This window comes from Pseudorca crassidens, chromosome 1, assembly GCF_039906515.1.
Source record: "Pseudorca crassidens isolate mPseCra1 chromosome 1, mPseCra1.hap1, whole genome shotgun sequence".
Taxonomy (NCBI): Eukaryota; Metazoa; Chordata; class Mammalia; order Artiodactyla; family Delphinidae; genus Pseudorca; species Pseudorca crassidens.
This window is the reverse complement of record NC_090296.1, coordinates 26,288,187-26,303,584: the sequence shown is the minus strand read 5'-3', so window position 1 is coordinate 26,303,584 and position 15,398 is coordinate 26,288,187. Positions and strand designations below refer to the sequence as shown.

The window sequence follows — 15,398 nt, the reverse complement described above, 5'->3', positions numbered from 1 at the left end:
TGGAAGGGAGTGTGCACCAGAGCCTGTCGGGCACCTCAGAGACAGCCCAGAGGTCAGGCCCAGCCCAGGAGGCTCCTGTGTCTCTTTTGTTCCCTTCCCCACGGGAATCTAGGTTCAGACCATCCGCCAAGTGGTCCCCATCTTCCACTGATTGATTGGGGTGGGCTGGGGAAGAAGGGAGGGGCTGAGCAGGGGGCAGGGCAGGCTGGCCCCCGCCTGCCCAGGTGAGAACTGGGCTGGGGAGCCACGGAGCCCCCTCCCTGATCACTGCACCTGGGTCTTCACACTGCGGTCAGCACCGCAGCTGCCAGAGGAGCTACTGAGCTGCCTCGGCTTCCAGGCTGACCCCCAGGGGCCTGGCGGCTCCCTTGGCCCACGTGGTGCAAGGTCAAGCCTTGACCTTCCTGCACCTGGCCAAGCCAGGCCCTGCGGTTGGAGGGAGGAGAAGGCGGCCTCAGATTCAGGCCTTGAGTCTTCTTTCTGAGCAGGCAGCCTGCACAGGAACCCCTGGACCACTTATCACCCCGAGGGCCAGGCCCCTGACCCCCGCACTACCCCCTTGACCCCCCTGACAAGCTTGAGTGGTAGCTGGTCAAAATGTGGGCACTTGAGGGGGGAAGAAGAAGGGTTTGATGCCGAAGGCTGAAGGGAAGCTGATTGTAGGTAGGCTTAGAAATATCAAGCCTGCCTTTTAAAATACGATTTTTTCTAATTATAAATAATAATTCATGTTCAATAGTTTTTCAAATTCAGAAAAAATTTTTAAAGACCGGTGAAAGAACATAGTCTCACCACCCAGGGATAACTGGTCTTTTTTTCTACAGGCATTATTTTGGTTTTTTGTTCTCCCCCCATCCCCCGCCTTTCGTTTGGAATTGAAATCATCTAGTTTAACGTCATTATATCCTGTTTTTACTTCCTACTTCGTCTTTTTGGCACAAGTAGGCAGTTGCCCCTCCATCTCCCAGTGTCCCCCTGTCACTGTCCAGCTCCCAGGGGCTGGTGTCGAGCACATCCCCATCACTGCCTCGCCCCTGCCCCCAGCCCCATTTGGACATGATCATGGCTGCTCACCGACTTGGGGGCCATAGGCAAAAAGGCATGAGCCCTGGGTTGGGGTGCAGGGTCTGGTGGGCAAGGGAAGGAACCTTCCCAGCAAGAAGAGGGCCTCCTATGGAGGTCCCAGAGGTAAGACGGGTGAGGGGGAAGCCGGCGCACTCAGCCTCCAGCCTGGGGCCAAATGGCTACCATCTCCCCTGGCTGTGCTGCAGCTCCCTCTGCCCACCGCAGCCTTTCCTCCCTGTTAGTGGAGAGTCCCTTGGATGTAGTACAGATGTGGGGGGGGGGGCCTGTCTTCCTGTACCCCAGGAATACGGCCCTCCTGGAATGGGCAAAGCAGCTCTCTCCCCAGTTGTGCCTTCAGAGATCACATGATGTAGTAGAACCAGGCCCTTAGATTGCAATCCTGCCTCTGTCTCTCTCCAGCTGTGTAGCTTTAGGCCCATTACTTGAGCTCTCTGAGCCTCAGTTTCTCTACCTTTAAAATGGGGATACTGATGGTACCTACATTTTAGGCTGCTACCTCTTAGCTTGCTCGTGAGGTGTGAGTGATGGTCAGTGAGATAAACATACGAAGGCACCAGTGCCATGCCTGGCCCTTCACAAGCATCTGTGTCGTCTCCTTCCCCTTCTTCTTCTGAGGATTTGTCGTGAGCTGTGTCCACTCAGGCCTGGAGTTCGTTTCCAGAATTCTTTGTCATCTTTTTCTTTTCTCCATTTAGCTTCTGTATTTAGCCTGGGGGCTTTATTCCTGTTTGCTGGGATGTTTGCTGGTGTTCTCTGCCTTGGGGGTGGCGCACAGCAAAATGATTAGGAGGGGGCTGGGTAGGTGGATGTCCTGGGCTCAGGTCCCACTGCTCACTGGCTGCCTGAACTAGGCTGGTCACTTAACCTCTCTGTGCCTGAGATTCTCTGTGCCCAAGATGGGATAATAATAGTACCTACCTGTTGTTAGTACAGGAAGCAAAAACCACTTTAAGAACTTTAAGCAAATAGAATTTAAACCAGAGAATTACATGCTCATAAAATCACCAGAAGAGTTAGAACCTGAGTCTTTAAAACAGAACAGAACTGACCCACTAGCCAAACTGCTCCTCAGCCACAGCCAGGATGGGACTACTGGAGCCAGGAATTCACATCCTCTCACCTACAAGCCAGGACCAGGGAGCCTCTGCAGCCTGCACCGCAGTTTCTTCTTGCCCTCCCTTCCCCGGGAGCCAAAGACTGGGCATTGATCTCCTGCAGACAGCTCCTTCCCCTCCTCAACATTGCTTGTCAGCTGAGCACAGCAAGAACAGCAAGAAGATGGCCTCCGCCCCACTTCTGCCTTATAAACCTAGCTCCAGTGCATCTCATCGACTGAACCTGATCTGTATTCAGAACCCCAGCTGCAAAGGGGTGTTGTAAATGTAGTTTTCGGCTTTCCAGCTTCTGCAGTAGAGGAAGGCGCACTAGAAAGAGGTGGGGATGGATGCCGAAGGCCATCGACCGTAGCCAACGGGCAATCTGATAGGTTTGTTAACCCAGATGATGCATCAGGAGACTTGGCACAGTGCCTGGCACGTAGAGCTCATTCAGTAGCTGTTACCTGGCCTTCTCGTTATTGGGCCAGGGGTATCAGCAAGCACTGCCCACAGAGCCCTGGCACAGAGAAGCAGCAGCGGAAATGAGTTGCTCTATGTGGCGCTGTCCGTGGTGCTGAGTGCCCTTCTGATTTTAGCTGGCGTGATCGCAAAATGGAACACCAACCCGCTCACCCCGTGCTGGGGCTGGCCACAAGGGTGATGGAGGGGATCATTTAGGGGCTATCCTCGATCCTAGGAAGAGGATAGCAGAGGCAGCCACCCATATTTGGGATACTTATAGTTTATAAAAATGTCTCCACTTATTATCTCCTTTAAGCAATCTTCATAGCACCCTGGTATAGGCAGGATGGACATAATTATGTCCATTTTATAAAAGAGAAAACTGAGCAGCAAGGTGTTAAGTAAGAGTTAGCAAATAATAGAGCCAGATCCACACCCGATCTCCTGACCCCAAATCATACGTTCCCTTTCCTCTATGCTGTGACATGAGGCGCAAGACTTGTTAACCAACTATGTGCTGTGGAGAGGTGAAAATGAATGACTCAGGTACTCTCTGCACACTATGCAAGCATATGCAAATCACCCACATTTTATTTCCTGCCCCAAATGTGGCCCTGGATAAAGACCCGTCTATTTCCTTGAGCCCTATAAATGTTGGTCATGGTGGGGGAACCGCAATGACATAGGCCCTGCCATCAAGAAGCCCACAGAGGGCTTCCCTGGTGGCGCAGTGGTTGAGAGTCCGCCTGCCGATGCAGGGGACACGGGTTCGTGCCCCGGTCCGGGAAGATCCCACATGCCGCGGAGCGGCTGGGCCCGTGAGCCACGGCCGCTGAGCCTGTGCGTCCGGAGCCTGTGTTCCGCAACGGGAGAGGCCACAACAGTGAGAGGCCCGCGTACCGCAAAAAAAAAAGCCCACAGATTTGTCAGGGAACTGGCCACTCTTGTGCACGGAAAACCAGGAGAATTGTGCCAGGTGGTGGTAGCAAAGGCCGGCTGTGAAAAGAGGGTGGGGACAAGGTACAGACCGGGCTGCTCACTGGAGGAAGGCTTTGAGCTGGACCCAGGGGCTGTAAGGCTGCTGCGACCAAGACTCCAGCCAAGGCCAGGAAGAAGTGGCTCAAGCTCAGTCAGGGCAGGAAGAGCAGCCCTGATAGATATGGGGGCAGGACAGACGGCAGGCATGGTGCGCCGTGAAGAAGTGGCCAGGCCATCGATCTCTGACATAGGGAGAAATGCAAGAGTTTGGGGATTCAAGTGAAGAAGTGGTGTGGGCCTCTAGATTTCCAGCCAACTTTCCGCAGACTCAAAATGAAGGGGAGGGGAGCTCTCCGGAGAGAGGAATATAAGGACCGGTCTCATGAGCTGCCCCACGGTGGCACGATTTAAGGGGCCACTGAGCTTCCATCCTTTATTCCCAAATCTCCTCATCCTCCCTGCTTATTTAGGGGGTGTCAGAAAACCTTTGGGATCTTCAAGAACTCCTTATCTAGATGCAAATAACCCTAGAAATCTTAAGCTGGTGTTTCTCTTTCTTGGCTGTATATAAGAATTGACTGGAGATTCTCATTCCTAAAGTCTGGAGTGGGGCGTGAGTATCTGGATCTACTAAACACCTTCCAGGTAATTCCAGTGTCCCCAACCCCAGGCTGAGGATCACTGGTCCAAGCCCAAGAGTGCTGAATGGGGAACCAGAAAACCCAAGTTCTGATCCCAAATCTACCACTTTTCCCAGCCTTAGGTAGATGTCTTCACCTGCTGGTGACCCAGTCTCTTCATGTGTAAAGTTGGACAAACCATCCTGTGAAGATATGAGGAGACCCAAGAGCAGTTTAGAGCAAGGAAGGGCTTACTGACACTTGGGGAAGAGTCATGGCCAGCTTGCGTGGCAGGTGGGGAAAGACATTAACCAGAACCTCATGGCGGTTACACCCGCTTCCCCTCCTCCCTGTGCTCAAAGCCACTGCCCCCTAGTGGTGAGAGTGAACCTGAGCCCCTGAGCTTTTGTCCTGGAAAGCTTGGGGGTGGGAGCAGATCTGAGAGCAGAGGGCATGCAAAGGGGATTTAAGGAAAGACCCAGAGAGGAAAGGGAGATGGGAGGGGTGCCCATGGCCAGGAACGCTATTTTTTTAAGGTCCAGAACCATGGGGAATAATCTTTCTTGTTGTTAACAAGAGGTGATGAATTATTGAAGAGACTGAGAAGGCCAGATGGCAGGGGGTGCAGGGCAGGTGCTATAGCTTTGTGTACTCTGTGGCGGGGGGAGACCTGGGGGGGGGATCGGGGTGACTTCCCCCCCACAGCTTCTTCTCCTAGGACGTGGCTTGTGACTACAGTGATTTGCTTCTCCAAATCAAAATGCGGGCCCTATGGACCAGTTCCTGAGAGCTCATGGGGATGGTGGAGCAGAGTCAGCTCTGGCCAGTGCCGGCAATGCAGGCCGTGTGGCTGTAGGCTGTGTCTCTGGGACACCCGGAATCCTGGCTCCAGCCTGGACCTTGGAAGCCTCCTACGAAAACCCCAGCCCAGAGGAGGGAAGGCAGCTGCCCAAGGTCACACAGGTGGCCTAGAGCCCAGCTCTCCTGGGATCCCTCAGGCCACAGTACCTTCCACTGCTCCACCCTGAGGCTGGGAAAGGTTCTATCCCTGGACTAGGGCTTGAGCGAGGTCATCCCCTCCCTCTGACTCCTGCCCAGCACTGCCAGCCCAGCAGAGGCCCAGAGGGTCTAGGAGGTGTCAGAGCAGAGGGTTATGAACTGCCCAGTTCAAGGCCCAGCTCTGCCACTTACCAGCACTGTGACTTTGGGCAAGTTATTTAACCTCCGTGAGCCTTAATTTTCTTTTTCATCTAGGGGAGATTCTAGTACCCTAGGGTACTTCTGAGGATTAAATGAGCTAGTACTTCAATAGGAAAGATTTTCCTATAATAAATGCTCAATAAAGCATTAGGGGTTAATAAGATTGGCCGCTTCTAGGGCTTCCTGGACCACCTAAACTCTGGGATTTGGACTTGGCCTTGAGATGGCCAAGTGGGGAGGAGAAGTGGGGAGCAAAGTGCTGGCCTGTCTAGTTAGGACGGCAGTAGCTGAAACCAGGCCAGGTCTGGAAGCCTGGAAGTGAACGATGGACCAGAGGAGTAATAAGGGCAAAGCCAGTTCTTTCTGAAGCCTTTGCCCAGTTTCTGAGGAAGACTTTGGCCAGGCCTGGGACTGCTGAGCCTCCAGCTTGTGCTGCAGGAGACGGATGGGGCAGAAACGGGAGGGGAGGAAGGCCTCGCACTTCCTTATCAGGTAAGATGTGCAACTGAAGGGACCTGAGAATCCTGACTCACCAATCACCCTTAACACCATCCCCCCTCCTTGGCCCAAAAAGCAAGGCTGACATTTGCTTTCCATGTACAGGAAGAGCAGAAGCAGCACCAGCCCCAGGCTGCAGTTTGGGGATATTGTAAGGTCCTTCCCATGCTTTTGCCTGTTCCAGAGCAGAGTAGGGGGAAGGATGCTAGGAATGGTCCCATCTGGGCCCCTTACTACCATCTCACGAAGAAGCTAATGACAAGGATGACAGTGCTGGCTAATTTTGAACACATGTATTTCCAAGCACCATGTAAAGGGCTTTATGTGAATTATCTTACTTCATCTTCACAATAACCCTGAGAGGCAGTACTGTTGTTATCCCCACTTTCCAGATTTGGAAACTGAGGCTCAGAGAGGTGAAGTCACTGTCCATGCTCACACAGCTAGCAAGGGTAGATCTGGGACTTAAGCTCAGACACTCTGGGTCCAGAGAGCCTACTTTTCCCTGATGCTCTGAACAGCCTCCCTGTGCTCTGCTGTGAAATTCATGCCCAAAGAGAGGAGTTCCTTTATGCCCCCTGCACCAGGCAGGTTGGTGTCCCTGCTCTGTGTTCCTTTAGTACCCTCCAAATTTCAAGTTTTATCATTTCCAGGGCCGATACTCTGGTCTCCAGAAAGCTTTCTGTCATCTTCTTCACACACAAGAGCTAGTTCCACCTCCAGAAAGCTCTCCTTCCGGAAAGAAGAGAGAAGGAAGGTCCAGGCATGGTTTAGGGGTGAGGAGAAAAGGCTGGGTGCTGCTCTGTGTTTCCATGGCAACGCAGCAGCCTTCCTCATTACTGCTTCGTTTGCTGCTGAGAAACCTGAGGAGGGTGGTGAGGTGGGGGTGAGGCTCTCTTCTCTCCTTTCCTTCCTCACCATCCCTTCAGGCTGGGCAGCCAGGTGAGCTGAAAGCCTGCACCTGACACAACCTTGCTGGCTGGATTCCACCCGACTCCAAGCTTAGAGGCTGGGACCTTGTAGCTGGAGTCCTCCTGGGCAGACTGGCAGCCTGGGCCAGGCCTCTCAACAGCATTCCCCTCCCCAGATCCCAAAGGCTGTGAACTCCCTAAAGAGGACGGCATGTTTGTACCTCCAGGGTCTCCACAGGGCCTGGCAAGAGTAGACACTCATTGGATTCTTATTGAATGAATGAATGAACAAATGAAAGAACAGACCAGCAATCCATCCTATACTAGAGCTACGAGTATTCATTTTCACGTTCCCAAACCTCCATGCTCTGTCTCCCTTCTGGGTCTTTGCCAATACGGTTCCCTCTGCCCATGCTTCCCCACTGCACTGTGCTGATTCTGACACCTCACGTCTCAGCTTGGAGGTCACATGCCCACAGAGGGTTTCTGTGACTGCTTGAGGGTGGGCCCTCCCCATGGCCCCTGGGCTATGGGCGTGTGCTGGAGTGCAGAGGCATGTGCCTTGTGTGCTTGTGTCTCTCCCCAGTGAGTCTGGGAGCCTCGTGCAGGTGGGAACCATGTCTGCCAGGCCCCTAGATCCTGACATGAGGCCTGGCCCATAGTAAGTGTGCAGCTCTTCTTTGTGAAAGGTCAGGAAGGACGGGGTGGTTCTTTTGGAATAAGAGAGAATGAGGGAGTGGGAGTTGATGAGTGAAAAGAACAGCATACAGAACTCAAACCTCCTTAGAGTCGGATGGAAGCCAGAGCTCTTCACAGCCCAGGACCCCTCCCCTGCCCTCATCATGGATAGTGTTAACCAAATAATAGCAACAGTCCCAAGTCCTTGTGGCTGTGCAGCAGCTCACCAAAACTCTTTCACATCCTTGGTTCCAGTCCCCAGACAGCCTTGAAGAGAGGGCCTTATGAATTGTTCCTCTCATTTTTTTTTTTTTTTTTTGCGGTACGCGGGTCTCTCACTGTTGTGGCCTCTCCTGTCGCGGAGCACAGTCTCCGGACGCGCAGGCTCAGCGGCCATGGCTCACGGGCCCAGCCGCTCCGCGGCATGTGGGATCTTCCCGGACCGGGGCATGAACCCGTATCCCCTGCATCGGCAGGCGGACTCCCAACCACTGCGCCACCAGGGAAGCCCCTGTTCCCCTCATTTTAAGGTGCTGGGCAACTGGATAGCCACATGCCCAAAGATGAACTTAGACCCTTACCTCACACCATATGCAAAAATTAACTCAAAATGGATCATCAACGTTACTGTAAGAGCTAAAACTATAAGGTTTTTAGAAACATTGAAGAAAATCTTTAAGACTTTGGGTTAGGCAGAGACTTCTTAGATACAATACCAAAAACATGGTCCATAAAAGAAAATTTGATAAATTGGACTTTGTCAAAATTTATAACTTCGGTTATAAGTTTGGCTTCAAAAGACACCACGAAGAAAATGAAAAGATAAGCAAAAGACTGCAAAAACCTATTGGCAAAACACACACATGATCAAGGAAGAGCATTCCAAGCTCAAAGATGACGAAAGGGGCCCTGAGGGATGATGCCTCCAGCAGAGGCAGTCTGGGTTCCTAAGTCTCGTGGACTCTCCACTGCGTTTGCTCTTTTCCAGCAGCCCCGTAGCTGAGCCCCGTAGCTGAGTGGGGCCTCCAGGCCTGACTGGGACTCTCGCTGGAGAACTGACTCAGGTAGGAAAAGTCTCTCCCAAGGCCTGCAGACTTAACCAGATGCACCTCCCTCCTTTTTCCACCTGCTTCCTCAACAAGGGCTCCCCTGAGTGGCCACCGGCAGAACTGTAGCTTCCAGCCACAGCTGACCCAGAGCCTGGGATGGCTGAGATGCCTGTTCCGTCTGCCAAGAGACCCCAGGAATGCCATCGCTGCTACTCTGACTCTCTGGCAGATGGCTTACTGTTAAAATGTACTGTGTTCAACGTAAACTATTACACTTTTACATTTGGCTAAACATGTCAGTGTATATGCGTGGAAACCAGTGACCTGGGATAATTAAACTGTGGGCAACCTAGGCAGAAAGAGGGGAGCAGAAAGTAGGGAAACTTAAGGAGATAGGCCAGAGGCTCCCTGCTCCCGTCAGATGCTGATCCGGAGGCGGGTGTTGTCCTCCTTCCTTTTTCCAGGACTAATCTCATTACGCCCTTTTCCCCTATTTTTGTGAGTTAGCACAGGGAATCCAGACTCCCGGGCCACCTCTTGTCTCCTGTACTCCAGTCCTTTATTCCCTTTTGCATCCCCAGCACCCAACCATCCCTAGTACCTAGAACCATTCCAATGTGTCCCCTGGAACTCTGTGTCCACTTTTCATTTTACAGATATCTATGGGATACTTCCTGTGTTCCAGGCATTTTTCTCCATGACTGATAAACCTTAGTCCACATGTCCCTCTTAACAGCACTGTGAAGTGGGTACTAACTGATAGCACCATCCCCATTTTACAGATGAGTAAATGAGGCATGGATAAAGAGCTTGCTCCAGGTCGCTTGGCAAGTAGGAGTTGGAACTGGGATTCAGTGCCAGAGCCCGCGGTGCCCAGAAACACCCCCCAGATCCTCAGAGCATCACCTTTTCACTGGGAACTGAAACCCAAGACTCCCGAGGAGCCTTACCACCCTCTCCGCAAGTGGTTTCTGTTTCTCTCCCAATATCATGGACCTGGGGATGGGAGAGATGTCTTTCTTGCTCTTCTTTGTAACTTTCAGACTATTCTTCCCTCCTCCCTGCAAAAGCTCCCGTCTTGTACCCACGGGTGTCAGCCTAGACGTCCTGCTCCCCCTCTGTGTCATAGGCATCTACTCCCCCCAACCCGGGTCACACCCCTCCTTCCTGGAAGAGTTCAGTTCCTGCCTCAATGTCATGACACTACTGCTCCTGTCTTCATTCTTGCTGATTTCAGTATCCACATATCCACAGAGATGATCTGTCTAACAGTCTAGCCCCATGGTTCTTTGACACTCAGCCTCTCACTCCATGGAAATGCCCTAGACCTTATCACTACCAATAACTGCAATCCCTTCTTAATCTCAACATCACCCAGATCATTTTCCAACAGCCAGTTTCTGTCTGTCAACTCACACCCTCTAGGACTCAAAAATTCTTCTACCCACTGGAGCTCCAACAGCTTTCACTGTTCCTCGCCCTTCTCACGTTTCATTTCTCTCCTTACGTGCCTTAAATTCCACGGCCAGTCATTAAAATTACTCCCTTTCACCTTCAATCCTCTTGTTTCATTCTCATACTTGCTTGGGAAAACCTCCACCCTGGTTAAAACTATCTGTGTGACTCTTTCACACCTGTAAGCACACAGATGGATACAGTTGAGGGAAATGCACAGTAAGTCTGGCTGCTCTTGTTGGAAATTCAAGACCGTGAACCTCAGTGGGCCCCTAGAGCTGCCCGTCAGTCCTGCTACATTCCCCTAACCCATTCACTCCTCTGGATTTCTGCTTCTACCTTTCTTCCTGTTCTCAAACAGCCCATGTCTGCCTACCACCAGCATCACACACTCACCTGAGACCTTGTTCCCTCTTTTACTGAGAAAATAGAAACTGTAAGGAAAGCACGTCCACAATCTCCACCAGTACTCCTGCTACCGCGGGTCAGCTATCCGCCCTCAGCTCTCAGCAGAGGCCAGCTTCTCTCCTTGGGCACTAGTTCCCAACCCCTCCTACATCCTCGCTTTGCTCTAGTGATTCTGCATTTCTTACATCACCAGATTTTTATTTTCTATTGGATCGTTCCCATCAGCATACCATGCGCAGCTATTTCTCCCTTCCTAACCACTTCCACCTCTCCATGCTCTTCGAAAGAGTTGCTGACGCCCCTGGCTCCAAATCCTCTCCTATCATTCTCTCTTGCAGCTCTTCTAGTCTGGCCACCGATAACCTCCACCTTGCTTCAACTGTGGCTCCTCCTCAGTTCTACTCTTACTTGACCACATCAGCACAACTGGCCCCTCCCTTCTCCGGGAAGCATTTTCTTTACCTGGCTTCCAGGACAGCACCGTTTCCTGCTGTTCCTCCATCCTCACTGCCTGCTCGTCTCAGTCTCTTTTTCTGCTTCCTCCTCATTTGACCAACTTGCATATATTAGAGCAGCATTCCAAGGCTCAGAACTTGACCCTCACCCTCCACTCCAGTGATCCAGTCCTACGCCTCGAACCGTCATCTGTCTCCATGCTGGCGACTCCCATGTTGTGTGTCCAGTCTCTCCTCTGAACCGCAGACGCATATCCAGCCACCTGCCTGGCATGTCCACAACCCAGCTCCCGGTCCCCCCGCCGTCCTGCACTTCCCATCCAGCACTTCCTGTCTTTTTCATCCAATGGCAGCACCTCCAGTTGCTCAGTCCACAAGCCTTAGTCATCCTGGATTCCTCTCTTTCACGCTCCCCGTTCAATCTATCAGCAAGTCTGGTTGGCTCCACCTTCAAAATATTTCCAAAATCTGACCACCTCACGGCTCTCATCGCAGTCCAGGCTACCACTATCTCTCTCTTTTTTTTTTTTTTTTTGCGGTACGCGGGCATCTCACTGCTGTGGTCTCTCCCGTTGCGGAGCACAGGCTCCGGACGCGCAGGCTCAGTTGCCATGGCTCACGGGCCCAGCCGCTCCGCGGCACGTGGGATCCTCCCGGACCAGAGCACGAACCCGTGTCCCCTGCATCGGCAGGCGGACTCTCAACCACTGCGCCACCAGGGAAGCCCGAGGCTACCGCTATCTCTTGCCTGGGTTGCCACAGAGTCCTCCCAAATGACCTCTCTGCTTGCCCTCACCCCCATTTATTCTCAGTGCCAGGGTCAAAGTGACCCCTTTAAAACATGAGTCACTTCATGTCACTCCTTTGCTCAGGTACCCCCCATGCCCTTCACTCTCCCCTGTCCAGCCACACCGGCCCATTAGCTTTTCCTCTGCTCCAGGCAAGCTTGCACCACCACTACTACCGCCCCAGGCTTTTGCTCTGCCTGCAGTGTCTTTCCCCCACGGCTGCATGGTCTGCTCCCCTCTCTTCAAGTCTTCGCTCAGATGTCATCCTCTCAGCGAAGCCTTCCGCAATCACCCTCTTTACAATCCTAATCTCACCCTGACCCCTGCACTGCTTCTCCCCACTAGAATCCCACGAGGGAGGGATTTTTTTGTCTCGTTCACTGATATACCACCAGCATTAGTCTAGCACAAAGCAGTCGTTCACCAAATATTTGTCGAATGAACAAGCCTACTTTTCTTGAATGGGAGTGAAGAATTTCTAGAGTGTGATGCAGTCTGGAGCCCAAACAAATGATCTTTTAAAATCAGAGCAACCTTGCAGGTAAGTCCAAGCAGCTGCTGGTCACATCCAGCTTTTGCTCGTACTTTCTGCTCTTACCCAGGTCTGAAGAATACGGATGCCCGTGACCACGAGCTCAGCATCTGAGTCTCTGACTCACTGTATTGGCTCACGACCATGAACAGGTGTTGATCTCCCCGGTTCAAGTTCTAGGTGAAACAGGGAGTCATTGCTGTGTGTCAGGCACTCTGTATCCTTTCCTTACTTAGTCTTGGGAGCTATTGCCTTTCTTGGAAACTAGATGAGAGAATCGTAAGACGTTAAAGATGATCGTCAGTGGCCCTACCTGCGCGGCACCCCGTGATACAGCGGTTCCACCCTCTAAACTGAACCTCTCCTCTCTGAGACCTTTGTGAGGCTGGTCCGTTTATGTACAAGAAAAGCTTCACAAAGGTAGAAGTAGGAAGGCCCATTGGAACGACTGCTTCGTGCATTTCACAACTCTTTTAGCAAAAGGAGCAAGTGGTACAAAATAAACACTCTCCCGGGGAATCTGGGCTACTCTGTCATCTTGGCCCTGGGTTTGAGGAAGTGGTGTCTTACAGCAGCAGTTCCCAGCCTATTTGTCACACGGGACCGGCTTCATGGAAGACAATTTTTTCATGGACTGGGGGCGGGGGTAGGGCATGGTTTGGGGATGATTCAAGCACATTACATTTATTGTGCACTTTATTTCTGTTATTATTACATTGTAATATATAATGAAATAATTATACAACTCGGCATAATGCAGAATCAGTGGGAGCCCTGAGCTTGTTTTCCTGCAACTAGCTGGTCCCATCTGGGGGCGATGGGAGACAGTGACACCCGAAGTGTGTTGCTTATGTCTAGTCTGCTCTGTAAGACGCAGCTTAATTGTCACTCTCCACTCGCTGATAGGGTTTTGATATGAGTCTGCCAGCAACTGATTTATTATGGTCTCTGTGCAGTCAGACCTCTCTGCTAATGATAATTTGTGTTTGCAGCCGCCCCCCAGCGCTAGCATCACCGCCTCAGCTCCACCTCAGATCATCGGGCGTTAGATTCACATAAGGAACGCGCAACCTAGATCCCTCGCATGTGCAGTTCACAGTAGGGCTCCCGCTCCTGTGAGAATCTAATGCTGCCCCCGATCTGACAGGAGGCGGAGCTCAGGCGGTAATGCAAGCGAAGGGAGCGGCTGTAATCGCTGGCCCGCTGTTCACCTCCTGCTGTGTGATGTCCCACCAGGGGGTTGGGGACCCCTGTCTTAAAGGACAGGGCTGCATGCCATCTCAGGGCTGAGCCTCCTGCCTTGACCATTTATAAGCTCAGCGCACCCCTCCCAGCTCCCCGGCAGGCTTCTGCGTGTTGCATAATGGGGGGGGGGAGGGGGGCCTCATGTTTGACCTGGAAACCCCTCTGTTCACCAGGGAGCCTCCCAGGATGACTGTCTCGCCGGGCAACCTGAATATGGTGGAAAAGTCCCGGAACTTCTCGGCTGACGACTGCTTCCACTCTCGGAGCACTGTCCTGCAGGGGCAGCCCTTTGGGGGTATCCCCACTGTGCTGTTCCTCAACGTTATCTTGTGGGTGGTGAGTTCTGGGCAGTGCAGTGGGCAGACAGAGAGGTCTCACCCAGGGTGGATGGTCCAGCTTTCACAAATGATACAAGGGACCCCAGCTGTCCGTGGATGCCAGCCACAGTGGTGGGAACTATCTGAATGTCAGTCCTGCCCAGGGAGGCCCAGGGTGGGTGGGCCTTGGAGAAGAGGAGACTGCAGGAGCAGTGGAATCCCTGATTCTCTTCCTTGCACCCTTGTCCAAAGGTCCCCCTGGCCAGTGCCCTTGAGCCTCCCATCTGTCCCCTGATTTATTCAACGAGTGCTCTGTCCACTGTTCTGAACATGCCACCAGCGCCTCTATTCAACCACTCTGAGCATCCACTCTGTGCTGGGATGCTGCCGGGCACTGGGAATCTAGAGTTGCAGAAGGCATGACCCCCACCCTGACAGAGCTGGCCACCTAGCGGGGAGCCCCTGGGGACCTCAGGGACAGTCTTCCCCATGGGAATTCAGGGGTCAGTCGAGGGGAAGGCATCCATGAGCTCTCTTGCGCCATGTTGCTTTTCCTGACCTATAGGTCATCGTCTTGGTTTACTCCTTCCTCCGGAAAGCCGCATGGGACTACGGACGCCTGGCTCTACTGATACACAACGACAGGTGAGGAGAGGCTGGGCGTCAGGAGTGAGCTGCTAGCTTCATCGGGGGATGTGCTGCTGTGACCAGTGCCCATACTGCACAGGTGTCTCGTCAGCAGGTGGCATCTTATTACCACCCCTGCCCGTGTTCTAGCCCTCCCTGCATTAGGGTGACTTGGAGAGCAGCCACCTCTGGGCACGAGGCCACTTTTTTCTCCGATCTCAGCCTTTCTGGATCTCATGGTTCCCAAGATGCGTTGGCCACCTGTCTGTGCCCAGAGCTGTGTGCTCAGCAAACACGTTGAGGCATGTCTGCTACTGGGCAGGAGGGGACCACAGCCCTCAGCCCAGGGAGCAAGGCTGGCACCTAAGAACTTTCTCCTTTTCCACCTCCCCACTACCCTTCCTGGCCGGCAGCCTGACCTCGCTGATCTATGGGGAGCAGAGCGAGAAGACGTCTCCCTCGGATATTTCCCTGGAGATGGAACACAGGGACAAGGTGGGTGCTGGGGTGGGCCTGGGCCTGGTGAGGGCGGGGGCAGGGGTCCGGGCATCTGCAGGAAGGAGCGGGTTCATCAGCTGGGGCTTTGCAATCAGCCACCCAACCACTCCTAGCAACGTGACCTTGGACAAATGCCTCCACCTTGCCAAGCCTGTCTCCCCATCGGAAATATGGAGACACTGACCGTACCTGCCTCCTAGGGTGCCGAGAAGGTGGTGGCAGTAAGTGCACGAAGGAGAAAGGGAGCAAGGAAGGCCCTCCAGAGCGATGGAGTGGAGCTAAAGCGCTCTAGATGGCGCTCGGGACTGGTCCGAGCTGAACTCCAGAAGAGAGGTCTGGCTTGCTGTCTCCACATTCTCACCTCCCTCTCACTCCTCAACCCCTCACACGTGGCTCCCACCCAGACAGCCCCAGGGCCACCAACGGTCCCATGCGATGAAATCCAATGGGCTCTCCTCAGTTCTCATCTCTCAGAAACACCTGAGTCTGCGGAT

General features: G+C 53.0%; 1 protein-coding gene across 9 annotated transcripts in view; it reads left to right on the top strand.

Annotated features, from left to right (window-relative positions):
* TMEM63C (transmembrane protein 63C) overlaps positions 1 to 15,398 on the top strand; it is a 135,115-nt gene that overhangs the window by 86,388 nt on the left and 33,329 nt on the right. For 7 of the 9 annotated variants that reach the window (XR_010941430.1, XM_067729507.1, XM_067729487.1 and 4 more), the window contains 3 exons: positions 13,636 to 13,798; positions 14,345 to 14,424; positions 14,820 to 14,901. Coding sequence is in view for 8 of the 9 variants with exons in the window: in XM_067729507.1 (XP_067585608.1) it covers positions 13,649 to 13,798; positions 14,345 to 14,424; positions 14,820 to 14,901 (312 nt within the window). In the remaining variant the exon portion in view is untranslated. Of the gene's footprint in view, positions 1 to 8,518; positions 8,595 to 13,635; positions 13,799 to 14,344; positions 14,425 to 14,819; positions 14,902 to 15,398 lie in introns of all 9 variants that reach the window. The other 2 variants (XM_067729541.1, XM_067729516.1) reach the window with 1 other exon arrangement.